Source organism: Crotalus tigris, unplaced genomic scaffold (assembly GCF_016545835.1).
Source record: "Crotalus tigris isolate CLP2741 ecotype Arizona unplaced genomic scaffold, ASM1654583v1 scf7180000024340.7048381, whole genome shotgun sequence".
Taxonomy (NCBI): Eukaryota; Metazoa; Chordata; class Lepidosauria; order Squamata; family Viperidae; genus Crotalus; species Crotalus tigris.
The window spans coordinates 2,484,464-2,500,631 of NW_024100510.1; the positions used below are offsets into that span (position 1 = coordinate 2,484,464).

Sequence of the window (16,168 nt, forward strand, 5' to 3'; positions counted from 1 at the left end):
TATATATTCAAGGTTCTGTTGATGCCTGTGGAGTACAATTTGTAGTAGCTGATAATGTGGTGTTGGGTTTTTTGTAATCAGAGCAATCTGGTCTACCCAAATATGGGACAGAGCATACTGCTTCCGCTTCCGCCTTTCAGACCCAATTTAGAAGCCTTCACAGACAGTCGCTTCTGTGACCAAAGAATTCTTCCTTTAATTCTTTGTCGGTAAATTTAAATTTAACTTAGCTGATAGTTTTATTAGAAGATATTAACTAATTTAAATTAACTAATTTAATTATTTTAATTAATTAAAAAGAAAGGCTTTTTAATCCTTTTCCAAAGTAGACAAGCCTGCAGTGGTGCAATAGATCTGGCGTCCCTGGAGGCCTACACCTTCCATGCAAAAAAGTTTTTCCAAAGAGCACGGAAGCGTGTATATGATCCAAAGAAAACAGTTTCATCGGCGTCTGAGAAGACAGCCATTTTTCTGCCACCTGGCCTGAGCTCTGCTGATCTTCAAAGGCCCAAGAAGGCCCAAATAGCTGTGGGGACCCCAAGGGGTGGGAAGGGGAGTATGAAATATCTCAGTGGATGGGGGGAGGCCTTGGGTGGCTGGAAGCAGATAGTCTTGTTCCTGCACCAATACCCCATTGATCTTCCTCACCCCTGAGGTACCTAATGCACACTTAACCTGTGCATTCGATTAATGTTCATTTAACAGGCTTCAATTAATGTTATGACTGTAATGGGCAGACTCCATTACAATCATAACTCGAGGACTACCTGTAGTTGTGTTTCTCAAGAGGTAATGAATGTGGGCAATGTACGTATAAGTGCAAGAGATGGTTAAACATGGTAGTTTTGAGGATTGTGGAAAACGAATTAATAGGAATTATTGAAGAGAGTGAAGGAACCAATTTCATTGCTAAGGATAAAAAAACCTGACACTGTTAAAAAAACATAGTAAGAAAAAAAAAAGCCTGTAATATTCTACCTAGAAGGGGTGCGGTGGGGCAACAAAAAAACCCAAACTCCTGAAGATGGGGAAAATTAAAGCCTATCTAAACAAAATTTAAAACTTATTACTCCCAAATTATATCTAGTTCTATATAATTTTAATACTGTGATATATTTATGCATTGGAAGTTATTACAGGTGGTTGTACTAAAGCTGCCAAGAGTCTCTGGATTGCTGCATGGTGGTTAATAAATAAATAGCAGGTGGGGCAGTTTAACTGAGGAGAAAAAGAGAATCAGTTTGTCAGATCTACCATCTTTCAGCTTAGAGCTTTGCTGACGTCCTGCCATAAATTGTTAGGAGCTGGGGGAAAAGGGAATAAGTAATTGGCATGTAAAGGGTAGAGATGAGCTAAACGGGAGGGGTGTGACAGGTTTGATAGAAGCCAGAGGTGTGAGAACCAGCCAGTTCCAGTCTTCAAGGCCACGGAAGCCAGGGAATGTAAACTGCACCAAGCAGCCCCAAACACCTATGCAGCACATCATTGGACAAAGACAAACAGCCAAGGGCGGAGGGCCAGGGAGAAAGGGGAATACTGTAACTCTTCCCGTGAGAACTTTAGTTCTAGCCTGCTTTCACTCCAACCACTAATCCTTAGTAAAAGAACCTATTGCTTCATCCAAGTGAACTCAGGAGTCTTTCTTGCCTAGGGATCTGGCTGATGCAGGTCTGATACAGTCGGACACCCAGGATAGTTTTGTTTGGCACCTGGCTGAAAAAAAACCTAAAGGTGCCAAATTGCCAAGATAAATAGGGGTAGCGGTGCCTGTCTGAAGGATTAATATTACGATATTGTATACAGAGGCAATTGGGTTAATCATGCCTCCTGTTTTGCTACAGTTGCCAATAAATTTGAGTTTGATATCTGTAGAAAAAAATTCTCTGTGCATATTAAAACATCAGTTTGGTATTGAGGAAAGTTAGCCCAGAGAAGGAAATATTAAAAGGGCAGAAAAATATATTTTTCCTCAAAAGGACTTTTTAAAACCAAACTGCCCCAAATCTATCTCTCTGCCCCCAAGCAAGAGCTAGCCCCATACAAATGCAGCTGTAAAACCATCAGAAAGTTGAAGCCAGAGCACTCAAGAAGACAAAGAGAAAATCTGCATGCCCCACCCAAACTCTAGGAGTCATTAGCCCCATCACCTGGGAAGCAGGATATGATAATAGGATTAAACCACAGATATCAAGGCCTAGAAAAACACTCAGAAATAGCCTCAAGGTTCATGCCACAGGAACAGGAAACTATTCCAAACAAGGCTTAGAGGGGGTATAAAAACCTACTGCCCATGTGCTCAACTCTTTTTCCTCTCCTCTGCTCTTTCTTGCAAGGACCGTCTTTCTGCTTCTTCAATAAACTATAACCTTCTTCCCAAAGCAGTCACCATGTTGCTTATTTATCCCCAGCTTGGATGAACCAGGATGAAGACTTACTTCTGACAGTATCTTTGGAAGTATTTGTAATAGAGAATTGGTATGCAAGATGAATTTCGTATTACCCCAAAAGTCAGTCTCTTTAATCTTTCAAACCATAATAAAAGTATTGTATTTAAAAGGCAGCTTTTTTTCACAACTATTGAAACTTTGCCTTTCGAAGTTAGAAATAATAAAGCAACATGTACAAGGGAAAAAAAGCTCTTTATATTCATATGCATTTTAGGTAATGTCTTTCCCTTCTGGGATTCTCAGATCTATATAAAATAATGCAAAGTGAAAAACCAATATCATTATGCTATGTGCAGTTTACATTTAGAAAATCTACTAATAGACAGCCCTGCAGAAAAGGTGTTAAATTCTCATGGAGATATTTGTGGAATGTAGAATCATAGATGTGTATGGGATGTCCTCTGACCATATGGCTGTAATCACACTACATACAGTAATCATTCAATCTCATTTTCATTATTGGTATAATTGAGAATACAGACTCAATTTTCTGAAGTGCAAAGAGTTTATCTGATAAAATTAAATGTAGTTAAAGAAACCATTAGCTCTATTTTCTGTGGCTGCACAACAAAGTGAATTAAAAATTACTGCAATTGCCTGGGTTTGTACATGTCATTAAATCAGGTACAACTCACTTAACAACTGCCTTGCTTAGCAACAGAAATTCTGGTGCCAATTTTGGTTGTAACTTGAGTACCTATGTAGTGAGTCATAGTAGTTCAGAGTCATAATAACAATCTGCAAAAGAAGAAATTGCTACTTAATTTGCAGCAGTAGACCTGAATGTTATTTTTATCAGTATTCGAATTATTTTTTCTTTTCAACAAAAAGGCAAGGAAAACATCTTTTAGCAATTACTCAGTTTATTTGTATTCTCTTTATAACATATTTCATACTACTTCTACTGTTATAATTCCTATATTTTCTGTTAATGTATTTGTTTGATATAATTAAATCAAAAATTTATATTGCACTGCTCTCATTTTCCAAGTCCAGTGTTACATGACAGTGCACTTTATGATCATGTTGAATAGCAACAGAAATTCCAACTCCAGTTACTGTCATTAAGTGAGGGCTACATGGTCCTAGAAACAATTGACATGATTGACTTTAATGAGTCATAAATAGGAGCTAGCTGCTTTCACATGCCAGTGCATTCCTGTTTCCAGCATTGAGAAAAATGAGAGACGAGTCTTCGATAGTGAAGCACTGTCTTGCAAATTCCCAGCAAAGTTGCATACTATTTTTCCAGATCAGCTTTCTCCAGCTTGCAGAATATATCCACTTAAAGAAAATGGTGTTGTACCAGTCACAAGCAGCTAACATTTTCATTCATGTTGCTGACTTTGCTCTTTAAGGTTTCATCCAAATCATGTACTTCAGATGTCCCTGTGGAATAGTCTTTAGCCATTAACTTGGATTCCTTTCTAAAGCATTTCATTTGTGTCAACTGAGGTGAGTTGTACACTACAGTAGGGACAGTGTCCGCTAAGAACTGCAGAGGTTTCTTTTTCTCTTTGTAGCGACATTGGATGTAACGTATAAAAGCAGATCGGTAGGTTTTACTGAATAATGTATATATAAGTGGGTTGACTGCTGAAGAAAGGTAGCCAATCCAAACAAAAATGTTAAGCAGATGCTCAATTGCATCTTTGTCACATGCCTCCTTGCAAAAAACTACCATCACATTCATGATAAAAAAAGGACACCACATTATCACAAACAAGAAAAAGACAATTCCAAGTACCTTGGATGCTTTCTGTTCATTACTTATTGATTGTATCTTTCTCCTAAAAGTTCCAGACTCTTTGTTCAGAGAGCGCTTGAAATGTTTATCCAAAGAAAGAGAACTTTGAGGGGAAAAACTGAATGAGCCAAACTTAGCTTTTGAATCAAGATCATTCATGCATAATGTGGCTTTTTTCTGAAGGGATTTTATAGTTAAAAAATAGGAGATCATCATGATAGCAAATGGAATAAAAAATGCTACAAAAGAACCAATTAAAACAAAATTCTGATCCACAAGGAAACAGCTTCCATTCTTGAAAACTTTAGAATCATCATGGAATCCAAATATAGGAATTGGCATTGAAATACCTATATGTTTAGTTAAAAAAAGAAGAAAGATAAGTACAGTCATTTTCACTTTTAAAAATATGTCATGTACCACATTGGGTGCCCACTTGTTCCCAATAACATTCCTGGAAACAAAGATCAGATCATCATTGCAGAATGTGACTGTTGCTTCCTTGAAGTTTGCATAGCTATTCACTAGAAGCTAAAAACAAAGTACCGTTTTACAAATAGAAGTTAAAGGTTTTGGCTTTGGTAGTAGCTATAAGCACTGTGTAAACTCTACAAGGACAGTTTGGAAAGCCACTTGAACAAATTGCTGAATTCAGAAGTCCCCAGAAACACCAATTTTATATGTTAGAATTTCAATTCAGAAATGTGAAAGTTTATTAGCTTATTAGCTTTTATTGGAAAAAAAATCATAAGATTTTCCTGTTTGGCAGATTTAGTAATACAGGCAGGACTCATTTAGTGACTAGTCATTCAGCAACCATTTAAAGTTATGATGCTGCTGAATGGGGGAAACTATAACCGTTCCTTGTAGTTGTGGCCACTGCAGCATCCCCATACTCCTATGACCATGAGTTGGGTGCTTGGCAACCAACTCACAATTATGATGGTCATCACATCCCATGGTCACCATTTGTAAAGTTCCCTGCTGCTTTCCCACAAGCAAAATTAATGAGGAAGCTGGCAGGAAGTCACAAACAGCGATCCCATAATTCTGGGACACTAACTGCGCAGGATTTGCCTTAACAACTCTCATAATTCTGGGAATAGCTGCAAGTTGATGCAGTCATATGACATGCTTTCCAAATATGCTGCTCAGCAAAGAAACTGCTTGTCCCAATTATCTTCATTAAGCAAGGACTACCTGTACTATATTATCCTAATGCAATTTCACACAGAGCACAGAAATAATGCTGGTGTACCTTGGGAAAAACACATACTGTATATTTTTGCCAGCATATATACACTTCGAGGCAAAGCATCCCCTCCTTCCCCAGTGATTTAATGCAGTTGAGATCACTGGGAGGAGGAAGGTAATATCTCCCCTTCAGCAAACTCTACTGAGATTGTTCTATTTCAACAACATAAAGATTATGATCACTTTGGGATGTGGTGAGTGGGCAGTGCCAAATTGCAATTTTTTAAAACTCAATAGTTTATTTTGTTCCTTACTTTCTTTTTAGGGTTTAAAACTTTTAAGACTTTCTTTTAACACTCCCTCCAGCAAAAACAGAACAAAGCGGCCTTCAATACTGTATGTTCAAACCATACATATTTCATCCATTGTTAATTATGTCTGCTGCGAATGATCAACGCCTACTCTTTGGGGCTATTTTGATTTTTGAAGCATATTTTATCTCCATGCATTCTATATATATGGCAAAAGGAAACAGTACTATCTATGCAGGACACAGCTGGAGAAAAAGACAATGTTCTAGTGCTCTGCACTAATTCACATGCCAATCAAGCACGCAGAACTTTATCTTCAAGAAAACATCACTTAATGAATAAATTGACAACAGTTACTGCAATTTTCTCTCCATGTTACACCACTGCAATTAATCCTCTTTTTCTTCTTGTATTGCTTCTGTTTTGGGGGGTGGTGTCTCCTTGCTTCTTTCTGAAGAGACATGTTAGCTACAAAAGACATTGTTCCAATAAAGAAATGTTATGCCTCAGTCCTTCATTGATGGTTATGATTAACCATATAGTTACAGCAGGAAGCAATAAGAAGACTCCCAAATTTTTAATGATTACAGAATGGGTTTTTCATGTTCCAGCCATTGTCCATGCAGCAAAGTTGACTTACTACTGTTGAACAGTGTTGTTTCATGTGAAGAGTTCTTAGGATAATAAGACTACTGTGCTGTGGTGAATTTACAGAGCACTTTCTTGAATACATTGTTTTGTATCTATTTAGATTTGCATTTCACTTAATGGGCAAGTGTATTTTGAAGGGAAGACTCCATCTGAATTAAAATAGAACTGCACTAGTAGCACATGAGCTTTAAAACTAAATCCTCTGGGGAAAAAAATCAATGTAAAATATTGACAATTTAGTTCAAATTGAATTATCCTGCGGTGGCATAGAGGTGGAAACATTTTTGATTGCCCAAATAGTAATAATAGTAATAAAAAGGCAGAAATGCAATAGAAAATATGGCATCAATGAAAGACATCAAAAGGCCACAGGCGAAAATGCATAGCCTTAGAGAGAAATTGGGAGAGGGATGCACATATAATTTTACTGAAAGTAAAAAAAATCTCTGATGATAACATAACACATAAAGATTGAACAGCTCACCTATTGATACCGTCCAAACAAGAGCTATTTTTGCCAAGGCCTTTGTTCTGGAGTTAAACTGGCTATGATGAATGGGGTCTTGAATGGCAATGTAGCGATCCAGAGATATGGCACAGAGATGCATGATGGAGGCAGTGGAGAAAAGTACATCTAAATAAATCCACACAGCACAGAGGTTCCTGGGCAGTGGCCATCTATATTCTGTAACCAAGGAGAGTGTTTATGAACTGTATAGCAGTTGGAAAGCTATATTTCACTGATATGAAACATATTTTCTGTTGTTATATTTTACCTTATCCATCTACAGATTTTTAAAAGTGGTAGGTCTATATCCTGCTGATACCTACAGGCTCCCATATTCAATTCTGAAGCCAGCAGACTTCTCTAGATCTCACTGTGGCTGATGTGGCAGCAAACTTGCCAAATTTTAATGATACAATTGCCTTTGTACTCTCCCCTTCCATCTTTCTGTACAGTTGTAAGTTTCAACACTGCAAATACTGTATATTCTTGCTTTGACAAAATATGCAAAACTGTCTGATATTTTTAGAGTTAATGCAGAGCAGAGGAGAGAGGAGAGAAAAGCCCGCAAAAATAGAAAGGAAGGGAACCTTTGCCCTTTACACTGACTGGTGAACGTAAATTATAACAGCAAAATAGGGAGTGGAAATGCTAGCAAAATAACTGCTCGGTGAGTGGGGATTTTAGATCTTAGCATACCTTCGTTATGCCGTGCGGACATTTTGTAAAAAAATAAATGACTTTTAGGAAAATCAATGCCTGGAAGTTCTTTGAAGTGTTTCATTAGCCGGAACCATAACAGTAAGATTTTAGAAGCCTAGTGGGGAAACACTAAAGAATGCTAACCTTTACTGAAAAAATTGCATTTTGAGTCAGTTTAGTGCACGAAAGGGCTAAAATGTATATCAGAAAGTATAAACTGTTGTTATACATATATGGATATGTATGCGAAACCAGAAGCTTGATGACAGATGTGAGTAATGGTACTGTAATAGATAAATCAAGGATGAGTTTGGAGGAAAATTGTGCAACATAATGAATGTAATTCAGGGGGGGAAACTATTCTGCTAGTCATAGGAATGGATAGACGAGGGATTGCAAGCAAACTGATTGGATCATTCAGATATTGCAAAGTGAAGGAGCATGGTGAGTACTTGCTTGGAATAAAGGGTGTTTGTTCTGACTAAATGGTTTAAGAATAAATTTTATCGTAAATACACATGGCAGAGAACATCCAGTAGATTGAACAAAATTAAAAATAGGAATAATAAAATTATTTGAAATGGTGGAATTCTGAAATTAATATTTTGAATAGGAATGATAGTGACTGAGAAGACAGGAACTGAAAAGAATGTACAGATAGTCCTTGACTTATGTTTATTTAGCGACCGAAGTTACAACAGCATTGAAAAAAGTGACTTATGACCATTTTTCATATTTACAACCACTTCAGCATCCCCATAGTCGTGTGATCCAAATTCAGATGCTTGGCAACTGACTCATACTTATGACGGTTGCAGTGCCCTGGGATCACGTGATCATCACCTTTTGCAACCTTCTGACAAGCCAAGTCAATGTGGGAGCCAGATTCACTTAACAACTGTGTTACTAATTTAACATCTGCAGTGATTCACTTAATAACTGTGGTAAGAAAGGAGCAATGGAATAGAAATGGAGCAAAACTCACTTAACAAATGTCTTGCTTAGCAACAGCTCAATTGTGGTCATAAGTCAAAGACTACCTGTATAAATGTTAGCATTCAAGAAAAATTAATGAAACTGGATCTGCTGCCCTGACACCATCGGCCCCCGCACACAGAGGCCAGCAAGCGCATGGGGGCTGATGGTGTCCATTAGCAGCCACAGCATGCTAGCTGTCCTGCACAATGGCGAACTGGCCACAGAGATAGGGGTGGCTTCTACTGCTGCTCCAACTGGTCAACCATGCAGGGAAGCAGGAGGAAGTGGAGGAACAGCCAGGAGTCTGGAGCTGCTTCGGCTGCTCGCTGGCAGTCCAACGAGGCAGCCGATCTCATGCATCAGCTACCCCTCCTGCTTCCCTGCATGGTTGACCAGTTGGAGTAGCAGCAGAAGCCACCCACGTCAGAGTTGTCAAGTGGATGGGCCCAGGCTGGGCAAGGGCTTCCTTCTGGCCGTCCTGGGGCCGTCTCTGCCTGCTCCGATGGGGCTCCATGGCCAGTTCGCCATTATGCAGGACAGCCAGCATGCTGCAGCTGCTGATGGACACTGTCGGCCCCCATGCGCCGCCGCCCCCATCAGAGCCACTGTGTAGACAGGGCCCGCACCAAGTGAGGCCTCCTTTCTGGCCATCCCAGGGCCACCTCCGCCCACTCCGATGGGGCTGCACTGTGGAAGGGAAATGGCTATGATTCCCCCCTGCCTGCTGCCCCCCCGGCCCCCTGCCCCTTCTAGGTAATCCTAGGTGACCGTGGAGTGATGGCTTTCCTCCGTGGAGGTGTCCCAGCCCTTCTGCTGCCCTTAGCCAGACCCCCTCGCCTTCCGCCAGCCAGGAGCTGATGACCCCCTACCCTGCCCCCACCCTAGCTGACCCCCCAAGCAGCCCAGCCCAACCAAACTGGAGGGAAGGCGAGGCAGAGAACTGGTTGTTAAATGATTTGAAACCCACCACTGGTCGCTTCCAAAGGCTGCTCACTCACTCTCCTGCCAAAACTGCTCTTTTTATAGGTTCCCTCACCCCACCCAGCTCTCACAGCTGCTCCCAGACTCTGCATGCATGGAGAGGGAGAGGGGAGGAGCCCGGCCCTACGTTCCTATGTGGCAATGGCATACGTGCCCACAGGGACAGCTCTGCGTGCCATCTTGGCAATCGTGCCATAGGTTCGCCGCCATGGCTATATATGATTTGCAAATGCAGTGTTTAGTAAACACAAGCACCAAAACTCACTTTTAATTTTAAAGTGATGTACAAGGGCACGGGTCGGCAACCCGCAGCTCTGGAGCCGCATGCGGCTCTTTCAGCCTTCTCCTGCAGCTCTCAGTCCTCTTCCTTCCTTTATAGAGACAGAGAGAGGCATTTGCGCTTCCCTTCTCTCTCTCTCTCTCTCTCTCTCTTCATGTGGACTTACCCTCTCCCAGGACTCCTAATTGGTCCTGCACCCAGGCGCCCCACCGCCTGGGAGAAGCATGGCCAGGAAGTCCCTTTCCCGGGCTGGCCTCGTCCGAGGCGCACAGGGCCGGGGAGCCACACGGGGAAGCCCCAGGATCACCCCTGGGAGCGGCCGGACGGAGCCTCCGCTGAGCGGGCTAGCCCTCCCTCAAGCCGCAGACCCAAGGGAGCACAGCCCCTGCGATCCCCAGCAGGCGCTACTGTTGGCCCCGCTGGCTGGGAAGGCACGTCGGAATCCCAGCTGCCGGGAAGGAAGAGGGAGACACAGCAAGGGCAGGAGAGTAAAGGCGATTTAAAACCAGCCCAGTCAGCTTGTTGGAGAAGAATGTGAGCTGAGCAGAAGATTGGGAGGGGAGAGAGAGAGAGAGAGAGAGAGAGAGAGAGAGAGAGAGAGAGAGAGAGAGAGAGAAGGGAAACGCAAGTGCCCCCCCTCTCTCTCTCTCACACACACACACAAAAACACACTGAGTGGGGGAAAAGGACTGGCAGACCAAGGCAGAAATAGAGAGGAGAGGAAGAGAGAGGGAGGGAGAGAGAGAGAGAAGAGAAGCACTGCTTCTCTCTCTCTCTCTCTCTCTCTCTCTCTCTCACTCACACACACACACACACACACACACACAGTGGGGGGAAGAGGACTGGCAGACCAAAGGCAGAAAGAGAGAGAGGGAGAGGGAGGGAGAAAGGAACTGAGGGAGGGAGAGAGAGAGAGAGAGAGAGAGAGACAGAAAGAGAGAGAGACAGATATATATATATGATATATGATATATATATCATAAAGGTAAAAAAAGGATAAATGCAGTGTTATCTTCATTTTAGATGTCAAAATGGTTTTGCGGCTCCCAATGTTTTCTGTGGGAAACGGTCCAACTGGCTCTTTGAGTGTTTAAGGTTGCCAACTCCTGTACAAGGGTATCAAAATAAATATTTTGGCTATCCATTATTAGAGATACCATCATTTGGTTTGCTGGGCAAAAGCGTGACTAGAGGTTCCAAAGCTCTTTCCTTATTCCGGATATCCAGTTTCAAAAACTCCTTCTCAGGAAAAAGTTATAATTTATTGGTTTGTGTTATTCCCACCGCTGTATTCTAGGACTTTTGGTGAGTGTTAACAGATGTGTATCTCTTTGTGCCTTGTCAGTGTAACATATAGACAGAGACAGAGACTTTATATCTGTTTGGACAAACACAACTGCACATGCTGAAAAAAAAATCTTTACAAAGCTTTCAATAGTTATTGAATAGAAAAGGTGCAGAAAAAATGGCATAAACTTTTCTCAGTATTTATCCCTGTAGCTATTTTCTGAGGGTGGGAAGCCCAGCATCACAAAACCAGACATTATATTTCTCTTAAAATTAAGGCAATAATATATGTCCAAAGCACTCTTAAAAACTTCCCTCTCACTTATCCCTGCAGCACATTATAGAGAGCTGTAATTTTGACTAGACAATTTTAACTTTAGGAGCATAATGATCTCTGCACTATGCTGTTTCAGAGAATAAAAATTCATTTGGACAGGGTGAAATATTAGAAAGTAATCTATAAATGCAAGGGCTGTTTTATATAATCACATTATTAATACTTTCTACTTTATTTATGTGCCACCCTTCCTACTCAAGAACCCTGAGGGACCTCACATAGGGTATCTCTCCCAGCCATAGGTATTGAGGATTGCCCTTCTTTGGAATTTAAGCCTCAGACACCTGATCCTGCACAAAGCATTCCCTCAAATATTAAATATGTAAGCTACCCAGAGTCATTCAGTGAGATGTGCTGTTAGTGTACATTCAATCAATCAAACAAATAGAAATATTAGATCCTAAGCCACATGCAGCCTAATGATGTCCTTACAAAAACAATGAAATGCAGCTGATTACAGCCAGCCAGCCAGCCAGCCAGCCAGCCAATGGATTTCCTGGAAGAACAATGTGATCAGATCTCTGAAGGATATTCCAGCCAGCACCCTCGCTACTACATTCTGCCTCAAGTAACTCAATTTATAATGCTTGTGAAATGATTTTAATGCTCCTCATATTTAATATCAAGGTTACTTTCTTATCCTTTAGTTACTGAGGAATTCTTTGGCAAAGAATGAGGATTATAGGGGGACTTTTGTAATCAGTGTTGCTCTATTATTTGAGAAACAATGAAAACATCATGCAGAATGAAGGTTTCAGACATCCACACCTAGTTCACAATTCTCATTTTTTAGAAAGCGTGAGAGTTACCTCTTCATTGAGTCTATAGTTACATTAAAGTAACTTGTAATATGTATATTAATCAATTAAAGTATATTGAGTTTTAAAGGTTGTTAATGGTACTCACCATATAATATAGTTAGCATTGATATCGGCATGACAAGAAAACCCAAGAGCATATCAGTTATTGCAAGTGACATCAGGAAATAATTTGTGGCATTGTGCAGCTTCTTTTCTAGTGAGACAGCCAAGATGACTAGAATATTTCCAAAAATGGTTATAACAATCACAATAATAATTAGAAGAGCAGGCCAGTTTTTCTCATGAAGAATAGGAAATAATAATGTAGTCAGGTTCCTTTCACAAGAACTGTTCATTATATGATCAAAGTCTGCAGTCACATTGCATAAACAAGAATTGTTAATTTCTTCAGATGTAAGTATACTTCTATTGAATTTTCTGGCTTGGTTTAATTGTAGTAAAGAATGTGCTATTAGGTTCACAGACCATTCTTCAGAAAAAATATGCATTTCTAAAAATTCTGAAATTGATGAAAAATGCAAATTGCGGCTGTTTTGTTACCATCAAGTTCTATACTGATTATTAGTACAAAAAAGAAAATAAAATTTTACAAAGAAAACTGACAGTCATTCAGATGACTGTATGATTTTCAATTTCATATATAATTTGATAGTGAATTTTACTGAACGATTTCAAGCAATTTCAAACCATTAAGGAAAAGAAAAAGCAGTCCATCGTCCTCCAATGTTTTCAGCCATAGCAATCTTCCCCCAAAACATTTTAATCATGTAACTGACAATTAAAAATTATTTTAATAATTAGTTACAATTATTATTTTGTCCTATCATGGAAGTTATTAAATACCATAAGTTTATTTAATGCTATCATTCTGAAAAACGCTATTAAGAAATACACTTACAATGTATTCGAAAAATTGCCTAAATTAAATTAATGCTGTGCCTTGATTTATGTTATCCTTTGTTGCATTTGCTGGCATGATATTCTTTAGTTCCAGTTTGCATGAATCAAATGTATTTTGCAGATTCCTCAGCTGCCCCCTTACAGCGATGGTATTTCCTTGTTTGTTCTTCTTTGCCATTTACAGCTGCTCCACTTATACTTCCCTGTGTTGTTTTTCTCCTTAAGGTTAACCGTGTTGGAAGAATAATCTCTGGATAATCATCCCAAAATTTTACAATGCATGGAGGAAAGAAATTTCCAGATGGGGTTCAAAATAATTTCTGGCAAAAATGGAGGTGATTCTCTTTTGTCCTGTTTCTTCATAAGACGTCACATTATTTACATAAATGGCAAAGGCAGAGAAGGATAAACTGAAGAGAGCTGAATTTTTTTTTACATGTTGCAGTTTTATATGTATCAATGTTAGGCATACATAGTTTAAAAAAGTTAACATTTCCCACAGGATATCCTGCAGAGCAGCTCTTGATAACAGCAGCCTGTAATAAAGTAGGTTCTTCTATGAAAAAGAAGAAGCTAAGAATTGCATATTATGGGCAAACGTTAGATTATTCCTTTTTAAAAACTAATCACATCCTAGCTCTAAACTGAAAGGTAAATATTATACTGTCAGTAGTGTTAATTGGGGGGGGGGTGTAATTTTGATAGTATAGAAAATAATTTGCTCAAGAAGAGGAATTAGCTTTGCATGCTTTTGGGATTACAAACAACTAACTCGGCCTGCTTGAAAAAAAGCATATGGAAAGCAACTACTTGGAGCACCTGTCTACAACCATAAAACTTCAGCTCGAGGTTGTCTACATAACCCTTCTTAAAGACACCTGTGCATCATGCGGCCTTCCTCTCCTAACCTGCCTGTATCTGAGGGCAGCTAACTTTTATTTTCTCTGAAGTGCTCTTTCCCATTTTCTCCAACCCAGCAGAAACCTTGTTATTGGCAGAACATAGTGGGATCTGGGATGGGTCTGAGGTTAATGATGTGGTGGTGAAGTTGGGGCATCTCCCCAGCATCTCTCAGCTGCTTTCAAAAGGTGTCATTGTGAGGCTGGTGCATGCAGACTTCAGAGTCCCAAAAGATGGGCTTGACATTGTACATTTTTTCTACCTGGATCACCACGTGTAGGGAAACAAGACCTAACTGACATCAGCTGCCCGCAGGACTGAGAACTCTGCCTCTTAGCCTCTAGCTATGTGGGTGAGTAAGAATGATAACCAGGATGCTTACTGTTGTTGGTAGTAGAGTGCTAGGCCTACTTATATGTGTATGTGAGGAGAGGCTGATAAGAGTGCTCAGCTACCCATAGGATATGATTGGACAAACTCCCACTCATTATGCAGTTAAGGTGCATTATTTAATACATAGATTCGAGTGAGCACATCACTGCCTGCCCATTCTTGGTGAATCAGATGCTGAAAGTGATCAACTATGTGCAATGGGAAAACTGTATGTCAAGCAGGAAAGGAGAGCTTCTGATCCTTGAGTGCAAGCTCCATTATCCCATATCACCTGTTGTTCAGGTGTTAGAAGTAATCCAGTGAGGTAAAGGCTTCAGAGTAAAACAGAGAGGACACTCTATTATTTTATTGCCCTCTCCCCATCAAGTTCTGTTGAATTGCTAAATCCATCACTCTAGATATCTGAACTTGCCTCTTCTCCTATCAAGGACAATAGTTTTCCTGCTGACAGTGTAATATACCAATTGCTGTATTTTAAGTTGCCCTTCAACATCACTCACCAGGCACCAGAGTTGAGATCAGCTATGACAGTAAAGCAAATTTATACAGTACTGCATACTGGAGAAAAGTGGAGAAAATGTGGAGAAAAGCAGATTTTATACCTGAGCAGGAAAAACCAAAGGTACAAGTACAGATTAGATGAAATCTGGCTCAAAAACAGTTAACTGTGAGAGCTACCTTGGAGTCCCAGTGGACAATCACTTAAACATGAGTCAGCAGTATGTGATAGCAACTTAAAAAGGTAATACAATCCTTGGTTGTATAAAGAGAGGCATAGACTCAAAATCATGTGAAGTATTAATACAACTTTTAAAAGCCTTAATAAGGCCTCATCTAGAACACATCTGCATCCAGTTTCCTCACCACATTATAAAAAAAGATGTTGAGACTTTGGAAAAAGTACAAAGAAGAGCAACTAAGATGATTAAAAGCCTGGAGACTAAAACATATGAAGAACGGCTGCAGGATTTGGGCTTGGCTAGTCTAGAGAAAAGAAGGACTAGGGGGGCATGATAGCAGTATTCCAGTATTTGAGAAGCTGTCACAAAGAAGACTGGGTCAACTTATTTACCAAAGCACCAGAAGGCAAAACAAGAAACAATGGTTGGAAACTAATTAAAGAGAGAAGCAATCTGGAATTAAGGAGAAACTTCCCAAAATGAGGACAATTAACCAGTGGAACAGCTTGCCTACAGACATTGTGGATGTTTATCACTGGAGGTTTTTAAGAAGAGATTGGACAATCACTTGCCTGAAATGGTATAGGATCTCCTGCTTGAGCAGGGAGCTGGACTAGAAGACCTCCAAGGTCCTGTCCAGCTCTGTTCTGATTCTGATTTTGATTCTGGAGGACATTAATCAGATTGTCTAGACCTACTCTAAATATCAGTAAAATTAAAATAGCATCTATGCTATATTTAATAAAAAAATAAAAATTATATTTTATATTCAATGAACATAAAAGACAGAAAACAGGGCCACCAAATTTGAGACGCTGGTGGGTATATTTAAAAAGCATGTTGTTGGTACTAGTTGCCAACTGAGAAGAGTGGATCCTTATCCATTCTCATCACCAGTCTCAACCCATCAATTTGTAGAAGGCAAAATGACAATTTCCTTGACTACTACTAAAGTTCCATACTTCCAGACAAGATGGAGAGGCTTCTGGTCAGTAAGAAATCAGGCACAGGTTTGAAGCCTGAGTTTATCCATTCTGGATGAGGTTGTATTCCC

General features: G+C 40.0%; 1 protein-coding gene across 2 annotated transcripts; it reads right to left on the bottom strand.

Moving 5' to 3' along the window:
• Window positions 1-2,345: 2,345 nt before the first annotated feature.
• HTR2A (5-hydroxytryptamine receptor 2A) lies at window positions 2,346-13,391 on the bottom strand. Of its 2 annotated transcripts, XM_039326417.1 has the most exons (3): window positions 12,327-13,391; window positions 6,835-7,035; window positions 2,346-4,544 (listed from the first exon to the last, which is right to left on the bottom strand). In XM_039326417.1, the coding sequence occupies exons 1-3, from the start codon at window positions 12,727-12,729 to the stop codon at window positions 3,757-3,759; spliced, it is 1,392 nt and encodes a 463-aa protein (XP_039182351.1). In that variant the 5' UTR covers window positions 12,730-13,391; the 3' UTR covers window positions 2,346-3,756. The 2 variants fall into 2 exon arrangements, with proteins under 2 accessions (XP_039182351.1, XP_039182352.1); XM_039326418.1 differs by lacking the exon at window positions 6,835-7,035.
• Between the last annotated feature and the right edge of the window lie 2,777 nt (window positions 13,392-16,168).

Bases quoted from the DNA above. Each gene is read 5' to 3' on its own strand.
- HTR2A (XM_039326417.1), bottom strand. From the start codon at position 12,729: ATGCATATTTTTTCTGAAGAATGGTCTGTGAACCTAATAGCACATTCT. The intron at 7,036-12,326 runs GTGAGTACCATT...CCTTGGTTACAG, and splicing joins AATGCTAACTATATTATATG to AATATAGATGGCCACTGCCC. The intron at 4,545-6,834 runs GTGAGCTGTTCA...CTAAACATATAG, and splicing joins TGTTTGGACGGTATCAATAG to GTATTTCAATGCCAATTCCT.